We start from the raw sequence: 16,101 nt of genomic DNA on the forward strand, positions 1-16,101 counted from the left end.
CTGCTTCAAATTCCTTTCGGGCCCATCGGAGGCGGGAACTGCCCGGTCCACGGTGATCTGCAAGACTAGCTCTGCTCAGTAGTGATCGCTGCTTTCGCTTCCATTCTGAGAAATGCTTGAGTCTAGACCTGGCAGCTGTCACAGCAAACCTTCGCTGGACCATGGTCAACACAGTCTATGTGTGTTGAGGTTCGACGCAGGTTTCACTTGGTTCGGGTTCAGAAGGCAGGGCTCGTCTAGTGACGGTTGCACCATTTTAACAGCAATTCATAACATCATATGGACCGTGAGAACATCAACGTCTGTCTCAATGCGGCCAAGTGGGGCAACCCCATACTTCGACAGAATCGACGGAAACGGCAACCCTCAAACAACCGATTTCAGTACAATGTGTTCATGGAACCGAGAACAGTGATCATGGAAGCTATATATCGTCTTGCATCCCAGCTCATCACTGCTTCAAGCAACGATCCTCCAAAGCAAAATCCCATCTAGAATTTTTCCTCAATCATCCTCAATTATCATTATGCAGTTCACCACTACCGCTCTCGCCTTCCTCCTCGCTGCCACCGGCCTGGCCGCACCTACCAACGGACCTCCTGCATACACCGCGACTATCCAGCTTGCCAATGACCAGTCCGGCGCCAATGCCAATGCTGTGATCCCCGTCGACGGCGTGAAGCGTCCTGTCCAAGAACTCTGGGGCCACACTTCCCTCGCTAAACATGGCCTGGTCTTCGCGTCCAGTGCCCAGCTCACGGCCTTTGAACAGACAACCGTCTGCACATTCACCGAAGAACTGCACCACTTGACTGCCTCTCTTGATGCCGAGGATACCTATGTTACCCTGGGCAAGCCTGTTGTCGATTTGTGCTCCGCCTACGTTGTTTGTGAATGCGAGGGCATGTAAATGTGTCCTACATGAGCACTTGGGTGCTATGCGTTTTGGCAGAGCCGGCGTCTCGCTTGGCCTGTCATGATTGATTTGGAATTTTAATTGATTCAACTATTCCAATTGGGACTGTATTTAGTGGACAAGGTAATCGGGTATACGGAAGATATATACTTTGCATGGAGAGTTTTTGTATTCTGAGTTTTAAGTCATGCACTCACTGGAATTTAATGTTTTGACATGAATGATTACGCTACATGTGTCAGTGGATTAATCTACTAAGCATCCGAGGTTGAACACAATTTAATTGAAACGTATGCAGTTGCACATCTCATATTATAGTACTTAATCCTCGCACATTATAATCCAAACATAACAGAACCAAAAAAAAAATAGCGGCTTAATGCCATGAAGCACCGCGCCATTGAAGCAGCATCGTGGGGATGACACTCACACCTACCATTAATGCAACGGCAATGCCGGCTCCGGTGTTCCAGCCAAGGTTGACATACATGTTAGGGAACCTGTTAAGCAGGTTAGTATGTCTCTAGTATTCTTGTTCGGAGAAGATTCTTACCAGAAAGGTCCAATGAAACCCCAGGTCTGTCGCACAAAAGTGATAAACACACCAACGCTGGCCGCATCGGCCCGGTAGCAGTCAACGGCGTAGGTAATGTTGATCGTGGTGACGATCTGGTTACCAGCAGCAGCAATAGCAGCACCCACAATGGGAGTGATGTTCCACTTGTCTCCAGCCTTGCCCATCTGGACGCAGAACACAACCACACCGCAGATGGTCAGAGCATGACCGATGTAGCTTAGCCACAGACGGTACTCGTTGGGCGGTCGCTCGCCACTGGATTTCTGGCGCATGAGCATCCAGCGATCGGAAATCAGACCACCGATCTGTTCACCAATCACGGAACCCAAGATGACTCCCAGAAACTGAAGACCGACCTCCTGGGTGTTGAAGCCGAACTGCTCGGGCATGATCTGGGGGATCTCAATGGTGAGCATGATGCTACCCCAGAGGAAGATCATGGCATATGCGGCGGCGGGGATGAGGACGCGGGGTTTGGAGAAGTAGCTCAAGGGCTGGATGAAGTCCCAGAACCGCAAAGGTGTAGGATCGATACGGCGGAACTGGAGGAGACTGCTCTTCTCGGTGGTCACCTGCTTAGGCGCACCCTCTTCGCGGATGTAGAGGGACTCGGAGCCGAAGAAGAAGTAGATGATGAATTGGACACCGTTGATCTGGTCGGGATTAGTACAGGCAGTGGATTTGGGGAAAAGGTGGACGTACAATGGTGAGAACCCAGTAGATCCAGCGGTAGGAGACGCGCAGAGCCAAGAAGCCAAACAAGAAGGGAGCAACGGGAACACCGATGGTCACCATGAGAGTCCAGACACCCATGCAGCGCGCACGATCCTGCTTAAAGAAGGTCTCGGCGACAACGGCACTTCCGATAGCAGCTGCGGGACTGATGAAGAAAGCCGTGATAGCACGGCACAGACCCATTGTGGCGTACGAGTGACTGTTCGCACAACCAATATTTCCAATCATAGCACAGAACAGCGAGATCAGGAAGATCGGACGACGACCGAAGCGGTTGCTCAGCGGACGCCAGAAGAGAGGTGCACCACCCAGCACTGCGATGAACAGCGACACCAGGTAACTGGTACGCTGCATGCTGACCCCCAGATCGGCCGAGATGTTGGTAAAGGCGGATTGAATCGACGACGCCGTAAACAGACCGATCATCGCGTGGAACACGACGAGACCCAGGTTGAGGTTTTTCTACACTCTTGTCAGCACGAATGCACCTAGCCATTGCGTTCCGAAGTCTTACTCTCCAACGGGGCCAATTGTACGGATCGGCATCGTTCATATCAGGAATCGGGTCCAGATCAAGGGTACCATGACGCGCCAATAGATACTGGCGATGTTCCTCAGAGAGATGGGCCACTCGATCCTCGACATAGAAAGCCTCCGTCTTGCCCGACTCCATGGCACTAGGGCTCGGGGCGCCTTCTACATGCTGGGAATTGCTATCTGTCTTTCCCATCTTCTCCATTGTTGACGGCGTGAGAGGATGCAGGGGATATAGAGGAGAACGGTAAGGACCAGCCTGGGGGAACCAGGGAGACGGTCAGACCAAGTACTTATAGGGAACCCCTGTAGGCCCCTATAGTACCGTTTTTCATTTTCTCCATTTTCTCCGCGTGCACAGCTAGAGTGTCCGGGGGCGGCAACGGAAACAGATCCACCCCCAGACCAGAGCCAAAATGAGGTGGATCGCGTTCCAGAGTTGGCGCGTATACCGAGTGTGATTGGCGGGACGGATATGATCTTAACCCGGTGGTGGGGATAATTGTGGGGTGTGGAGATGATTCCAAAGTCGAAAGAGATTGAAAGCCAATGAAAGGCCGGAGACAGATGCGATTGAGAGAATCCGGGGGACTAGGGATGGTTTGCCCCAGATTATTGAGTTGATCAATGATCTCTCCTTTCCCCCGGACCTGCAAAAAGTGCAAATCCAACACACGCAGCAAATCCAGCAAATCCAGCAAAATCGTGGGGACCAAACTGCGATGCTTGTTGCCACTTGGCGCAAAAGGTGGCTTGAGCCACGTTCTTGTCGCTTATTTCCCTACGACTTCTACTTGACTTCAAGGTCAAAGCTCCGTTGGGCCGTCGAGCTTGAGTTTAGATTATATGGTTCACCGAGTACTATCTCCAGCCAGTCCAGGTCTCTCGCTTACATTTCCCTCGAGATTGTGGGGATCACTTTTTCCCTTGGCATTACTCGGACATGTTAAATCCTTTCGGAGATTGACCCCGAGTCGTTGTTAAGTACGAATACACAGGTGAGGTCTCATCTTCGCCCCCTTTTCCTTCATCTTCCGCTTAGCTGGAACTCGTGCAGTTCAACCCAATGTCTCCGTCAATCCCATCACAGATAATCTCCGGGGGACTTCCCGCGGGACTCGTCAAATTGATTCGCGACAGATGAATATTGGAACAGACCGCGTTAGGTGAGCAGGTCAGATCCACCACCACTTTGCCTTTGGACCCCGACGAGGTGCCCCAGATGTTGTCGAAAACAATGTCCGTGATGTTCACTGCCGATGGGTAGGCGGCACACTCGGTCGCATTCACATCGAAGTAGCATTGGTCCAGCACCACCGGTTTATCCGTGTTCTGGATCTGAATGTTGCGATACGTGATGTTGCTGATGCGACCGTATCCCACGTCGGGACCGGCCCATGCCTTCAAGCGAGCTCCATTCTGTCTAGGTCAGGACCTGTATGATGACGCAGAAGGGGGATGACTCACTTGTCCGTTCAACAGGGTGATGTTCTCGAGATAAGCATTCTCGATGAAATCCATCTCGCCCGAGTACTGTCCAATACTACCCATGCTCACGCCATGGGTGTTGTTACACCACATGTTCTGCACAAAGATGTTGCTCGTGTTGGGCTTGGGCGAGAAGCAGTCGTCGCCGACGTCGATCCGGGTATTGGTGACACTGAGTCCATTCACGACGTAGGAATCAAAGCCGTCGGTGTTCGCCGCGTCGACCTATACAGTATTAGACAAGCACAATTTCGTCCTGCCAGGTCACATACTGAAGCATTGGTCGAAAACGCATGAATAAACACATCGTCAAAAGAAATGTCGTTGGTGCGGACGAAAAAGTTCGTCCAGCAGGGCGAGTTCAACTGCGTGATTCCTTCCACACTAACTCGGGTGGCATTGTCGGTTAAAAACAAGATTGGTCGGTAGAAGGTGTTGTCGGGGTCCTATAGCAGGTCAGAACCTCGCTGCGGAGAGAGATGTCAGGGATTCCTACCAGGATTTGGCTGCCCGAGAACTCATCGTACCACTTCTGGCCATTACCATTCAGAGTTCCCTTTCCGAAGATCTTGATGTCCTGACCTCCCCAGACCCAAAAGGTAATGGACTTCTGGAAAGAGTAGTAAAAGTTGTTTGCTTGCCAGTAGGTGATGTTGTTGGTAAACTGCACGCGTTAGAAGGCCCCGGATGTATGTGCTCTAGTCAATAGGTACCTTGATCTCTCCTTCGAGTTGCACCTCAATATTATTCAAGAAGCTCAGATCCAACTTCTTTCCAATCACGTAAGTCTTGCCCTTCTCTAGCAATAACCGGCCACCATGATTGGCTTGCTTGATGCCCCAGAGGAAGTCGCTAGACACGTCGTCATGGTCACTCTTCGACGCACGAATGGTCACGGTCCGACGGTCGGGGTATTTCTTGTGAAACGCGCCAATGTGTCTCAGTCCCGACTTGTCATTGGCAGGGATGATCTGTGCCCCTGGAATCACATGTGGGGAGGAGGCCAGGCCACTAACGGCGGCCACAAAAAGTACACCCAGAGCTAGGAGCTTCATCGTGATGTCAATTGAAGTAGTGTGATGAAAATTGACGGATGGCCATCTTGACGGTATTTATGCCCTGTTCTCCCAGCTCGAACGAGGTTTCCCCGTCTTGAGATTCTGGAGGTTCGCGGGGTCAAGGGGATTTCTCCGCCTGTAGAAATCTTCACAGGCAAACTTTGTTATTGGCATTGATCAACAGGGACATAGCCAAGCTCTGCACTGTATTGTGTACACTGTGAGTCGGCTGAGTGGGTCTTCTCTCCGCATTGTGCCAAGTGAAGAGCGTGGGGGAGTGGGGAACTTGGTACTTGCTCTCACTGCTGCTTCACGCGTTGGTTAAATGGCCGGGGCATATTCTACCGTCTTGTCTGAATATGTTTCTCCACCAATCAACCACCCTTGATCTGCAAGAATCAACAAGGATCTCGTCTTTCCGGCTTTACTCGGGAAATTGCTCGCTGTGATTCTCTATATTCTATATTCAATAGTCGATTGGCACCAGTACTGAGTCCTCAACATACATGCCACCTCATGGTGGCTCTAACTATACAGTGCTACATCTAATTCACAGCTTCTTCGCCGCAAGCACCAGTCCAGTGATACAGCTAATGTTACCAGACCACCAAGCCACCGACCGCAGGTAACTGAGCGATTTCGACTCAATGTATGTGTAGGCCAGACCATACGCGACCCGAGACAAGGTATACCACACACCGATCGTGTTGATGGACTCGGTCGGGACACCCGCATAAGCCGCGGTCAAAACTGTGTCATGTCAGAATCGAACTCAAAGATGGCCTGAGGATTAACCTACTCGCAGCAACAAACAAACTGTACCCCTCAACCGCATTGGCATGCGCGGCCTCCCGACGCTTCAACTTGTTCAGAGTACGGCGATCAAGCTTGCCAGCCTTAACCGCAGCTTCCCCGAATGTGGCCAGATCCTCACGGGGAGCAGCATTGTTGTCGATGCCATAATATAGTTTGGTGAGTCGGGTACTCATCAGTCCATACGCGAGAGCCCAATTGGCCAAAAGCAGAGTTGCGGCGTGATTAGGGACCTGCCCGCCAGGAGCGGCGCGCAGACCAAGCGTTGTCAAAATGGCACTGGGAATGTAAGCGACTTTATCGCGCAGGGGGTTTAAATTACATACGACATGATTTACCGGGTGGGAAATTTTGGTTGAGGAAGGTTCGGGGGGTCAACCGAGCTTATGAGCCTTTGAGGCCGAGCGATCGGCGCATGTGGGTTCTTAAGGGGCCGAGGAGCGATGAGATCAGCTGATCCGTGCTCAAGGGGGGTTGCCAACCAAAACCTGTTTGCCGAATCTCAAATCACGATCGGACATTCATTAGGAGCTAATTTTCTGGTCCAACCTGGTCCACAAACTCGAGCACGACTAAACCACTTGCCAAGCCTGTTCAACCTGACCCGCAGACTCTTTCGTGGAAGACCGCGATGATTCCGCATAATTCTCCTGATTCCTGGATCGTAACAACATAGCATCTGGCTCGTCTTGTGGCTCGTCGGATTCATCGGTAAAGTTGCGAGAAAACCGATTGTTCAATATTACGGAGTGCACGCGGCGATCAACAACGCTATTGTTCGGGACTGGTTCGTTGTCGGAAAGAAGCATGACCTCAACTGGATGATCTCGTATGGCAGGAACTCGCAGCCACTTGTAGATTCCATTCAGGACTGGGATTGACAGTCCATGGACTACGATCGAAAAAAAGACCAGCCAATACACCACTGGACATGTTAGAGCAACCAAGTGATCAAGAGTAAGTGGGCAACTAACCAGGAATCATCGCGGCTGTCAATCGGTTGATTTCGGTATCGCTCTGCCCAGGGTCAGGGAGAAGTCGACGTGCATATTCCACATAGCAGATGGCTCCCACGCCTGCTAGGTTAGCCACGCAAGGAAAAGGTCCTGGTGAACATACCAATTGGCGCAAAGTATCCCATGAACAAAGCCTCTTTCCACGAGTGGCAGATCTTCGGCATAAAGCGATACCCAAGCATGATTGCAGGGATCCGGCGAAACAGCAACAGCAAGATCCCAAGAGTCACAAGGCGCGAGATCGTGATGCCCGTGACCTGCGGCAGGTGCATTTGGTCCCAGGGCATGCTGATCCCGATGAAGATGAAGGTGCCAAAGTTCAAAATCACCTCGATGGCCGAGTTGAATGAATCATGGCGTGCCTCGGCTTCGGAGTGGTATAGACCATCCCAATTCAATGCACATCCGGCGATGAAACAGGCAAGAGTCTCGTCGGATCCGAAGCATCCACAGGTGCCCACGATGAACAACTAGAGATGTCAGTATCTAGCCGTCATGATGAACCGTATGACTCACCCCAATTGCTACTGGGAAGATGAAAAAATTATCCTTGTCAATCCATCGTCTGCGAAGGTGAGCGTTTTGACCACGATCTGACTGAAAGGTGCTCACCTCTTCGACGCCAGATTCAGGCCCTTGCGTCCCACGAATCCCACCAACAGCCCATATCCTGAGCCCATGATTATCATGTACAGCACTCCTTCGACGACCCAGTGCGCCAATGCACGGCTCGCATTGCCCCCTAATCGCCCTGTGTCCGTTTCTCCTATCCAGTCACGTTTTGCAGCGTCACTCCGCGGTACTTCGGCATACCGTAGAATGGATATGGAGAGTAACAGGAATGGAAAGCCAAACCCATCGTTCCCACCAGCCTCGGCGGAGATAAACTCTCGCAGGTGACGCCGGACGTACTTGTCAGCAAAGGGCCCTTTCGCAATGGCCTGCGACAGAATGGGGTCAATGCAGATGACACACGATCCAATAATCAAAGCCGTGAGCTGCGATGATTAGCACCGTGTTCCTCCCGAGGCGACGCGGATAACGTACAAAGGATAAATGGGGAACCATCAACAGAATACAAGCCGACGTTGCCAGCCACTGCAATGCCATGAGTGGAAGAAGGCAAATGGTGAGCTCGACTAGCCTCTGCCGCAAATATTGTTTCGGCAGCTCATATCCTACCTTGACCATCTGGATACCAATGACCAGTCGCGTCAAGGCCTATTCGATCAGTTCGTGGCCTCACATGCCTGGCCGGATCACTTACATAGGCAATCTGACCTTCCTCAACATGGCTACCCCAGCGTCTCGCATCGATCAGGTTTGCGCAGACGGGACCTAGAATAACCCCGACCACGAAAGACGGTACTGGAAGAATTAGTCTCGTTCTGTTGACGCTGATCGCGTCGACGGACTCACAAGCTTCACCGAGGTACCATCTCTGCTTTAATTTGAGAGAGAGTAGAGCAAACACAAGCAAGTATATTCCTGAGTCAAGTGTGAGATTAATTCGTATCCCATCGAGACTGGTCTTACCTGAGAATGTCAGAATCACATTAAAGTTGCTGATATCAAGGATTGGATGAAGCATCCTTCGCAGACAAGCAGAAATACGGCGTGAGCAGCTGAATCATCCAGGCTCAGTCAAGTTTGGTGGAGAGCCTGGTGGAAAAGGGCTCGTGAGGGACATATGGTTCGGGATCATGGCAGTGCGGAATGCGCCCTTCATGAACCGGTATCATATCGCCTCCCTGGCCAGGGACGTGACGTGTCATAGATAAGCCTATCAAGGGAATTACAAATCACGTCCGTTGCACTGCCGATGTATATTACATGTAGGAAAGAACCAGTTGGGAATGAGACAATCACCAGTATTCATCACCCAATAGCATAGATTGTTTTCAACATAACCTCCAGCCCCAGGCTCTCATGATTCCAACTTGGCACCTTGGAACGTACGGACATGCATGTTCAACGATTCACATCACACTCGGATCGACCGTGCCGCGGCAATGTTTCCCCTTGCGCAGGGGAGATCGACCCGCATGATCGACATTGCATATCATTACGAATGTTTGCGATCAAGGGGTGGAATGGAATTCTTTTTTTACTCTTCTGATCGGAAAGGCTGCTTGGCGAAGCAAGAATACTTTCTAGAAAAGCTTGGCTCTAGTAAAGAGGCGAATAGAGTTATAGCTTGCACTGCGGTCTTGAGTAAACATCAACAACCTGGGGATCTTGATGGACAGAGAACTCGAGAATGGATTAAATAAATCACTGTCAAAGACAGAAAGCCGATCTCCCGGGTTTCAGTCGAAGAAATGCCGCATCACATTGCTCTACTGTATATGCGTGATTTTTCCCTCGACCCCCTGAGCCCTAAGAATAACAGTATAAGAGACTGTGTTCGCATGCAACTTCCAATATCATCAATCAAGTACTCTTAACTCTCACAATGGAATCAATACACAAACGACCTTCATCTCGAGGATGCACAAATGTGTATGGCTCTCGGTTCGCATCCGAACATATGCCTTGCGATGAACTTCCCTCCGATGAAATGCCCAAAGAGACTGCCTACCGCATGATCAAGGACGACCTGGTTCTGGATGGAAACCCAATGTTAAAGTAAGCATGCAATCAAGCTGAGCAGGTTCACTGTTAGGATTTCCACTAACCTGCATAGTCTTGCGAGCTTTGTCACGACATATATGGTAAGTCCCAGATTCACCCATGGACTACTCAGGGATATTCTAACTAAAGCAGGAGGACGAAGCCGAGAAGCTCATGCTCGAGTCCTCGAACAAAAACGTCATCGATCATGAAGAATACCCCAAATCGGTCGAGATCGAACAACGCTGTCTGAACATGCTCGCCAACCTTTTCCACTCCCCCAAAAAAGGGGACAAAGCCACGGCGATCGGGACAGCGTGTATTGGCTCCTCGGAAGCAATCATGCTCGCCACCCTCGCTATGAAGAAACGATGGAAGAACCAACGGAAAGCAGAAGGGAAAGACACCTCGCAACCCAACATCATCATGAGCACGGGGGTACAGGTGTGCTGGGAGAAGGCAGCCCGGTACTTCGAGATCGACGAGAGATTGGTCCCATGCACAGAAACCAGATACGTGATCGATCCCACCCAAGCCGTCGAGCTGGTGGATGAGAATACCATTGGCATCTGTGCCATCCTGGGAACGACATACACCGGACAATACGAGGATGTCAAGGGGATCAATGATGCCTTGGTCGCAAAGAAACTCAGCACCCCGATTCATGTGGATGCTGCCAGTGGTGGCTTCGTCGCTCCCTTTGTGAACCCAGATCTGGTGTGGGATTTCCAGCTGCCCAATGTCGTGTCCATCAATGTTTCCGGTCATAAATACGGACTGGTGAGCCAGGCCCGAATCCTGTCATTCAAACCAAATACTCACAACAATAGGTGTATCCCGGTATCGGATGGGCCCTCTGGCGATCACCTGAGTATCTACCGGAAGAACTAATCTTCAACATCAACTACCTCGGTGCCGACCAGCTCAACTTCACGTTGAACTTCTCCAAGCCCGCCTCCCACATCATCGCCCAGTATTACCAGATGATCCGTCTCGGTCGACGTGGATACCACGCCATCATGAGCAACCTCACCCACACAGCAGATTACCTCACCGAGCAGCTCCAGCAGATGGGTTTCACGATCATGAGCGATGGCGGTGGCAAGGGTCTACCCGTCGTCGCATTCCGTCTCGGATTTGCGCAAAACATCCTCTTCGATGAGTTCTCTCTGGCGCATAAGCTCCGGGAACGGGGCTGGATTGTTCCTGCGTATACCATGGCGGCGGATTGTGAGAAGATGAGCATGATGCGGGTGGTGTTGCGGGAAGACTTTACGCAGAGTCGGTGTGATAGTCTCGTGCAAGATATCCAGTTTGCATTGAAAGCGTTGGTGGATCAGGAGATCCGCAATATCCAGCGGTATCAGGCGTGAGTACTACCAGTCTTTGTGTAAGGTGTATGAGATTGTGCTGACTCTGGCTAGATTGCTTTCCACCCAGAACATCAAGAAGCCGTGTGTGGAAAGTACCTGTGTGGAGGTTGATCCGGAATTAGAGACTGTCAAGGTCTAATGTATAGTTGCATCGCCTTGGTTATCGACTAGAGGTTACTTTCGGGTCTAGAGCAATAGAAGTATCCAGATTTTATTTCTATATCTCACGGCTCTGCTGTTCCTTCTCAACCTCTTCTGAAATGAAAGGCGTCCTTCGTTGCCAAACTGGTGCCTTATGATTGATAGCAGGCAGTAATCAGGGTGGCATATTTGAAGTCGAGTCAGGGAGAAGACATTTAGTCTTTGCGTTTAAGCAACCTGGCAGTAACCAGTGGACTTCCCTCAATCTTTGAAAAGTCGTGTGCATCCAGACAAGCCTGCCGAGAGGCAAGAAAACTAGGCTCGACACGGGAGAAAATCTCATTCTCGTAGGCCGCCAGGGAATCCGCCAGGTTATCAGATGAGAATGCACTTGGTAATAAACAGATCAGCATTATTCAATATCATGGCAGGAGAAGCTTACGATGGGTTCCCCATGTCGAAATTCAGCTTCGTGACTAGATCCAAGACATCCACGATCGCATTATTGGCACCTTCGCCACGGACTATAATTGTCAGCTCCAGTCATTCTATGGGTGGGCCACTAACACATGGTCATAGTGTGCGCCGCATCTCCCATGAGTATTGCTCGAGGGTGCGCATCACGCTGGCCAGGACGAAAGATCCAATCCTCAATGCGGATTGACCGAGCCTCATTGTCTTCAGGTAGATTGTGTATCAAGGAGCGAAAAGGTTCGGCCCAGTTCTCAGTCAACTGTTTCATCAGCGCGATACGATCTGTGCTTCCCGAAGGCAGAGCGATGCCCTTTTGATCAGCCCATGAGACGATAATCTGGCAGAGATACTCATCCCTGCTGCTGTCCTGAAAGTTGCTCGGGGTGTCCAGAACTTTCATGAAATTAGCGATTCAGCACCAATACGTTTCATCGCGTCACGTACAACTGAAAAATAAAAACACATCGGTGTCGGGGTGGGACCCTTGGAAGATATAAGGGTCGATCAACTCTGCACCGCCCAGTTGTCCTCTCGTGTAAAGTGTTGATGCCCCCAGAAGCTGTACAGGTAGTGAATTCATTGCATATCCCTGGGGATACAAGATCTGTCGGGCGCGCGACCGTGCACCGTCAGCAGCAACGAGCAGACGTCCAGTACAAGAAGATCCATCTTCAAAGCGAGCGGTAATGGCAGACTCCGACGACTCGAGATTAACAAATGTTTTGTTCCACTGAGATTATTAGCTATTCTTCCATCAAGCGAATTCCCTCACGATACTTGAATGTCCAGTCCGGTTGTCAACAACTCCCGCAATCGTCCTCGATTCACGCGAATCCGTTCTTCGGCAGGGACATTGTAAAGGGCTTTGCCGGATTTCAAATCGAAGAATTGAAATCGTCCCATATCCCCGCGGGCTGCTGCATCCTTGTTGACAAACGTCTCCGGGAACCGAGCTACTAGATGCTCGGGTAGCAACTGTCGTAGGGCTGGGAGGGCCCAGTGAAGCGTTAGTCCCCATCCTCCGTTTCGTGCATCAAATGCCGAATCGCGCTCGAATATCTCAAAGGGAATTTGGCGACTTTGCAGATATTGGGCGAGGATGAGGCCACTGATGCCAGCACCGATGATGAGAATTGGAGGGGTCGACATGGAGTGGTGCGATACGGAAGAAGGTTTGGTGCGGGATGTGATGAATCCCACCCGACACTTGCCTGTGCAAAGTGGTACTTTGTCAAAACTAACATTCTTTCCCCTGAACTATTCAGTCGGAATACAGATTAGGCTTTATTTCTTAGTTACAAAATACTCCAGCGTCCTCTCAATCCCCCAATAGGCCAGTTCGCCATAAAGTATCTCGTGTGAACCAGGGGCCTTCGACAAGTGAGACCGTTGTTTGGAGTTCCCCAATGCATAGGCTCTCTCACGACTGCCATCCTTTTGACCCGTCGAGCGGAAGTCTTTCATGAAGCCCTTGAGCAGCGGAGTCAGATATGGCACGCAAGTGACGATGTTCTAGATGGTCAGCGTGAACAGGTTCATCTGGAATAGCCTGCTTACCCCGATATTGAATTCAATCTTTCCCCACAGGACTAGCATCGTCGAGTTCCCATCTCCAAAAGCCACCCGATGGACCTGAGTGAGTCGGAGGATTGAGCAGATCGTGGTGAAGAGACCCAACAAGAACAGGCACACGACACCAGCCTTCTGGACTGTCTTGATGTTCAACTGCAAGAGCAATGGGATTGAAAGAAAGATAACCATCAAATCACAGATAATGGTGAAGATGGCAAGACCGTAGAAAGTGGCGCCAACAGGAAGACACGTACCACGAACAGAGGGATCCCAGGCTCGTTGGACCTGGACATGGTCAGTCAACTTTCATGATGAGAGAGGGAGCCATACTGGAGTGCACATAAAAACCAAGACTAGAGCTCCGGCAAGATGGCCGCCCGTTGCGATCACAATTACGATCCAGATCAACAAGCAATAGACTTTCTTTGAGGTCCCGACCAGCAAGCGAAGATAACTCAGGCAGAGAGAGGCCTTGAACCCTGCAATGCCGAAGTTGTAGATCGGCCGTCCTGCATAATTGAGCTGCATCCGTCAGCGACGGCCTGGTAGATCTCATAGCAATACTTGCTTTGGTGTAAGTGGGTAAGTCTGCCTTTGGTCGAAGTGCCAATGGCAATCCGAGTCCATATCGACTTTCTGTCCCGATGAGCGCATGTGTTGAAGGAGGAACTGGTACTCACGAGCTATGAAAAGAGCATTGTAGACGATACTAAAGATCATGCTCACTACCATCACATAATCTGCTGCTCCAAGTCGACTTGTGTGAGCCCGTAGAAAGAGTCGAAAACAGACGATAATGACCATTACAAAGGTCAGACTCACACACAGGGCCAGCATCAGCCGATATTGTGATACTGCTTGCACCTCAGGCGGAGCAGCGTACACCCATCCCATTGTGATAGACCCGAATGGAAACAAACGAAGGAATGGTAATTCAGACAATCAAACCCCTTGCGCAAGGGGAATGAAGGAATCCCAACCCAAAGTGCTGCTGGGCACCCACTTGCGCATGTAACATGAGGGGTATCGCAACGTTGAACTGACAACCTTGCGCCACTCAAGCTTGTTCAACTTCCCCACTCTCTCCCCTTTAACCTTTCTCTCTCTTTCTACGTTCTTTCGTCCCACCATCGACAAACGCTTGTCATGGGCTTGTCCAACCAGGCCCCAAAGGCTGGCCGCGATGATGCAGTGGACTATCTCGAGTTCCATACTGAGCGCGTTGATGTGGATCTGATTGCGCTACGACGCAAGATCGACCGCCGCGTACTCCCCTACATGTTTTGCTGCTACGTTCTACAATTTTTGGATAAAGTCATGCTAAATGTGAGTCGATCTTGTGATGGTGATACATGAAAGCTCTAATAGAAAGTAGTATGCTGCCGTCATGGGTTTGAAGCAAGATCTCAAACTCACCGGCAATGAGTTCACCAACACAGCCACGTGGTTTTTTATTGCTTACTTGATCGCCGAGGTGCCAAATGGTACGCGTTGAGCTCCTTGCTCGGTTGATCATCTTTCGGTTCTAATTCAATGCAGTCTACTGCTTGCAGAAATTCCCTGCCGCCAAATGGCTCGGTGGGAATGTCTTTTTCTGGGGTGTGGCTGCTGCAGCCTCGGCGGGTGCCCATGACTATCGAACTTTGCTGGTTGCACGAGTGTTCCTTGGTGTTTTCGAGGCAACGATCGGTCCATCGTTGATGTTGCTGAGTAGTCAGTACTACACGCGGAGTGAACAGGCCCCAAGATTTATGTTCTGGTTCACGGGGCTGGGTGTCGCTCAGATCATAGGTGGGGTTATCTCATTTGCCTTTCAACAGATTCATCATGCCGCGCTGGAAGGATGGCGCATCATGTTCTTGATGTTGGGTCTGATCACCACCATCGTGGGTGTGTTGACCTTTTTCTTCATCCCGGATACGCCGATCAAGGCCTCTTGGTTGACAGATGACGAGAAGACCGCTCTTCTCCAGCATGTCAGCCATAACCAGACCGGCCTGTGGAATTCCAAGTTGCACATAGAACAGATCTGGGAAGCGGTGATGGATATTCAGCTTTGGCTCTTGGTCATTACGACCATTTTGGTTGGGGCCCCATTTCGCTCGAATTGCTCGCAAGCTAATTTGACTAGATCTCGGTATCCAGTGGGGTGATCACCACATACTCCGCGACTCTGATCGCAGGATTCGGGTTCTCGGGCCCCATCTCAGCACTCCTCAACACCCCCTCCGGCATAGTCAGTATCTTCTTCACACTACTAGTCGGATTCGGTATTCGCAAGACATCGCATCGATGGGCCTGGAATGTTCTCTGTACCATCCCAGGTATCGTCGGGGCAGCCTTGATGTCTTTCATCCCAAAGTCGAACAAGGCCGGCGTGCTGATCGGCATTTACTTCGTCAACGCCATCGTGGCCACGCTACCCATCCTGTATCAGTGGACGATGGCCAACTGTGCCGGGCATACGAAACGGGCGTTTGCCAGCGCCCTCGTCGCCGGATCGTTCTCCGTGGGCAATATAATAGGTCCACAGACCTTTCAGGCGCGCGATGCGCCGGGTTATCGTCCTGCTAAGATCATCGTTCTTGCGACGCAGGCTGCGGCAGCAGTGGTTACCGTGATATTATTCTTGTATTACCGCTGGGAAAACCGTCGCCGAGATCAGAGACAGGGACCTGTGAATGAGGCCCTTGTTGATGAGCTCAAGTGGGCTGGACTAACAGATAAGGAGAATCCTTGCTTTCGCTATGCTTATTAATGGCCATCACGGGATAGATTTTGTTCTGAGTTA

At 50.8% G+C, this 16,101-nt stretch overlaps 8 protein-coding genes across 8 annotated transcripts; 3 read left to right on the forward strand and 5 right to left on the reverse strand.

Moving 5' to 3' along the window:
* Positions 1-526: 526 nt before the first annotated feature.
* On the forward strand, positions 527-910 carry N7484_000096 (uncharacterized protein; the record flags this gene model as incomplete). The annotated part of the gene is made up of 1 exon (XM_057110517.1): positions 527-910. The coding sequence occupies one exon, from the start codon at positions 527-529 to the stop codon at positions 908-910; it is 384 nt and encodes a 127-aa protein (XP_056977743.1).
* Positions 911-1,292: 382 nt separating this feature from the next.
* N7484_000097 (uncharacterized protein) lies at positions 1,293-2,967 on the reverse strand (the record flags this gene model as incomplete). The annotated part of the gene is made up of 4 exons (XM_057110518.1): positions 1,293-1,416; positions 1,470-2,146; positions 2,196-2,690; positions 2,743-2,967. The coding sequence occupies 4 exons, from the start codon at positions 2,965-2,967 to the stop codon at positions 1,293-1,295; spliced, it is 1,521 nt and encodes a 506-aa protein (XP_056977744.1).
* Positions 2,968-3,800: 833 nt separating this feature from the next.
* pgxB (uncharacterized protein) lies at positions 3,801-5,305 on the reverse strand (the record flags this gene model as incomplete). The annotated part of the gene is made up of 5 exons (XM_057110519.1): positions 3,801-4,181; positions 4,230-4,475; positions 4,523-4,696; positions 4,747-4,914; positions 4,964-5,305. The coding sequence occupies 5 exons, from the start codon at positions 5,303-5,305 to the stop codon at positions 3,801-3,803; spliced, it is 1,311 nt and encodes a 436-aa protein (XP_056977745.1).
* A 553-nt stretch (positions 5,306-5,858) lies between these two features.
* Positions 5,859-6,452, reverse strand: N7484_000099 (MAPEG family protein; the record flags this gene model as incomplete). Its single annotated transcript, XM_057110520.1, has 3 exons — positions 5,859-6,058; positions 6,108-6,400; positions 6,448-6,452. The coding sequence occupies 3 exons, from the start codon at positions 6,450-6,452 to the stop codon at positions 5,859-5,861; spliced, it is 498 nt and encodes a 165-aa protein (XP_056977746.1).
* A 241-nt stretch (positions 6,453-6,693) lies between these two features.
* On the reverse strand, positions 6,694-8,728 carry N7484_000100 (putative plasma membrane antiporter; the record flags this gene model as incomplete). Its single annotated transcript, XM_057110521.1, has 9 exons — positions 6,694-7,013; positions 7,096-7,197; positions 7,241-7,607; positions 7,654-7,702; positions 7,750-8,135; positions 8,185-8,358; positions 8,405-8,505; positions 8,557-8,625; positions 8,674-8,728. The coding sequence occupies 9 exons, from the start codon at positions 8,726-8,728 to the stop codon at positions 6,694-6,696; spliced, it is 1,623 nt and encodes a 540-aa protein (XP_056977747.1).
* Positions 8,729-9,592: 864 nt separating this feature from the next.
* On the forward strand, positions 9,593-11,262 carry N7484_000101 (uncharacterized protein; the record flags this gene model as incomplete). Its single annotated transcript, XM_057110522.1, has 5 exons — positions 9,593-9,765; positions 9,824-9,851; positions 9,904-10,530; positions 10,581-11,119; positions 11,175-11,262. 5 exons carry the CDS (start codon positions 9,593-9,595, stop codon positions 11,260-11,262), a joined length of 1,455 nt encoding a protein of 484 aa, XP_056977748.1.
* A 440-nt stretch (positions 11,263-11,702) lies between these two features.
* N7484_000102 (FAD-dependent oxidoreductase) lies at positions 11,703-12,887 on the reverse strand (the record flags this gene model as incomplete). The annotated part of the gene is made up of 4 exons (XM_057110523.1): positions 11,703-11,788; positions 11,832-12,131; positions 12,183-12,468; positions 12,516-12,887. The coding sequence occupies 4 exons, from the start codon at positions 12,885-12,887 to the stop codon at positions 11,703-11,705; spliced, it is 1,044 nt and encodes a 347-aa protein (XP_056977749.1).
* A 1,569-nt stretch (positions 12,888-14,456) lies between these two features.
* Positions 14,457-16,068, forward strand: N7484_000103 (putative MFS transporter; the record flags this gene model as incomplete). Its single annotated transcript, XM_057110524.1, has 4 exons — positions 14,457-14,636; positions 14,686-14,794; positions 14,850-15,394; positions 15,442-16,068. The coding sequence occupies 4 exons, from the start codon at positions 14,457-14,459 to the stop codon at positions 16,066-16,068; spliced, it is 1,461 nt and encodes a 486-aa protein (XP_056977750.1).
* Between the last annotated feature and the right edge of the window lie 33 nt (positions 16,069-16,101).

Source organism: Penicillium longicatenatum, assembly GCF_028827895.1.
Source record: "Penicillium longicatenatum strain IBT 33135 chromosome Unknown contig_11_segment0_segment0, whole genome shotgun sequence".
Taxonomy (NCBI): Eukaryota; Fungi; Ascomycota; class Eurotiomycetes; order Eurotiales; family Aspergillaceae; genus Penicillium; species Penicillium longicatenatum.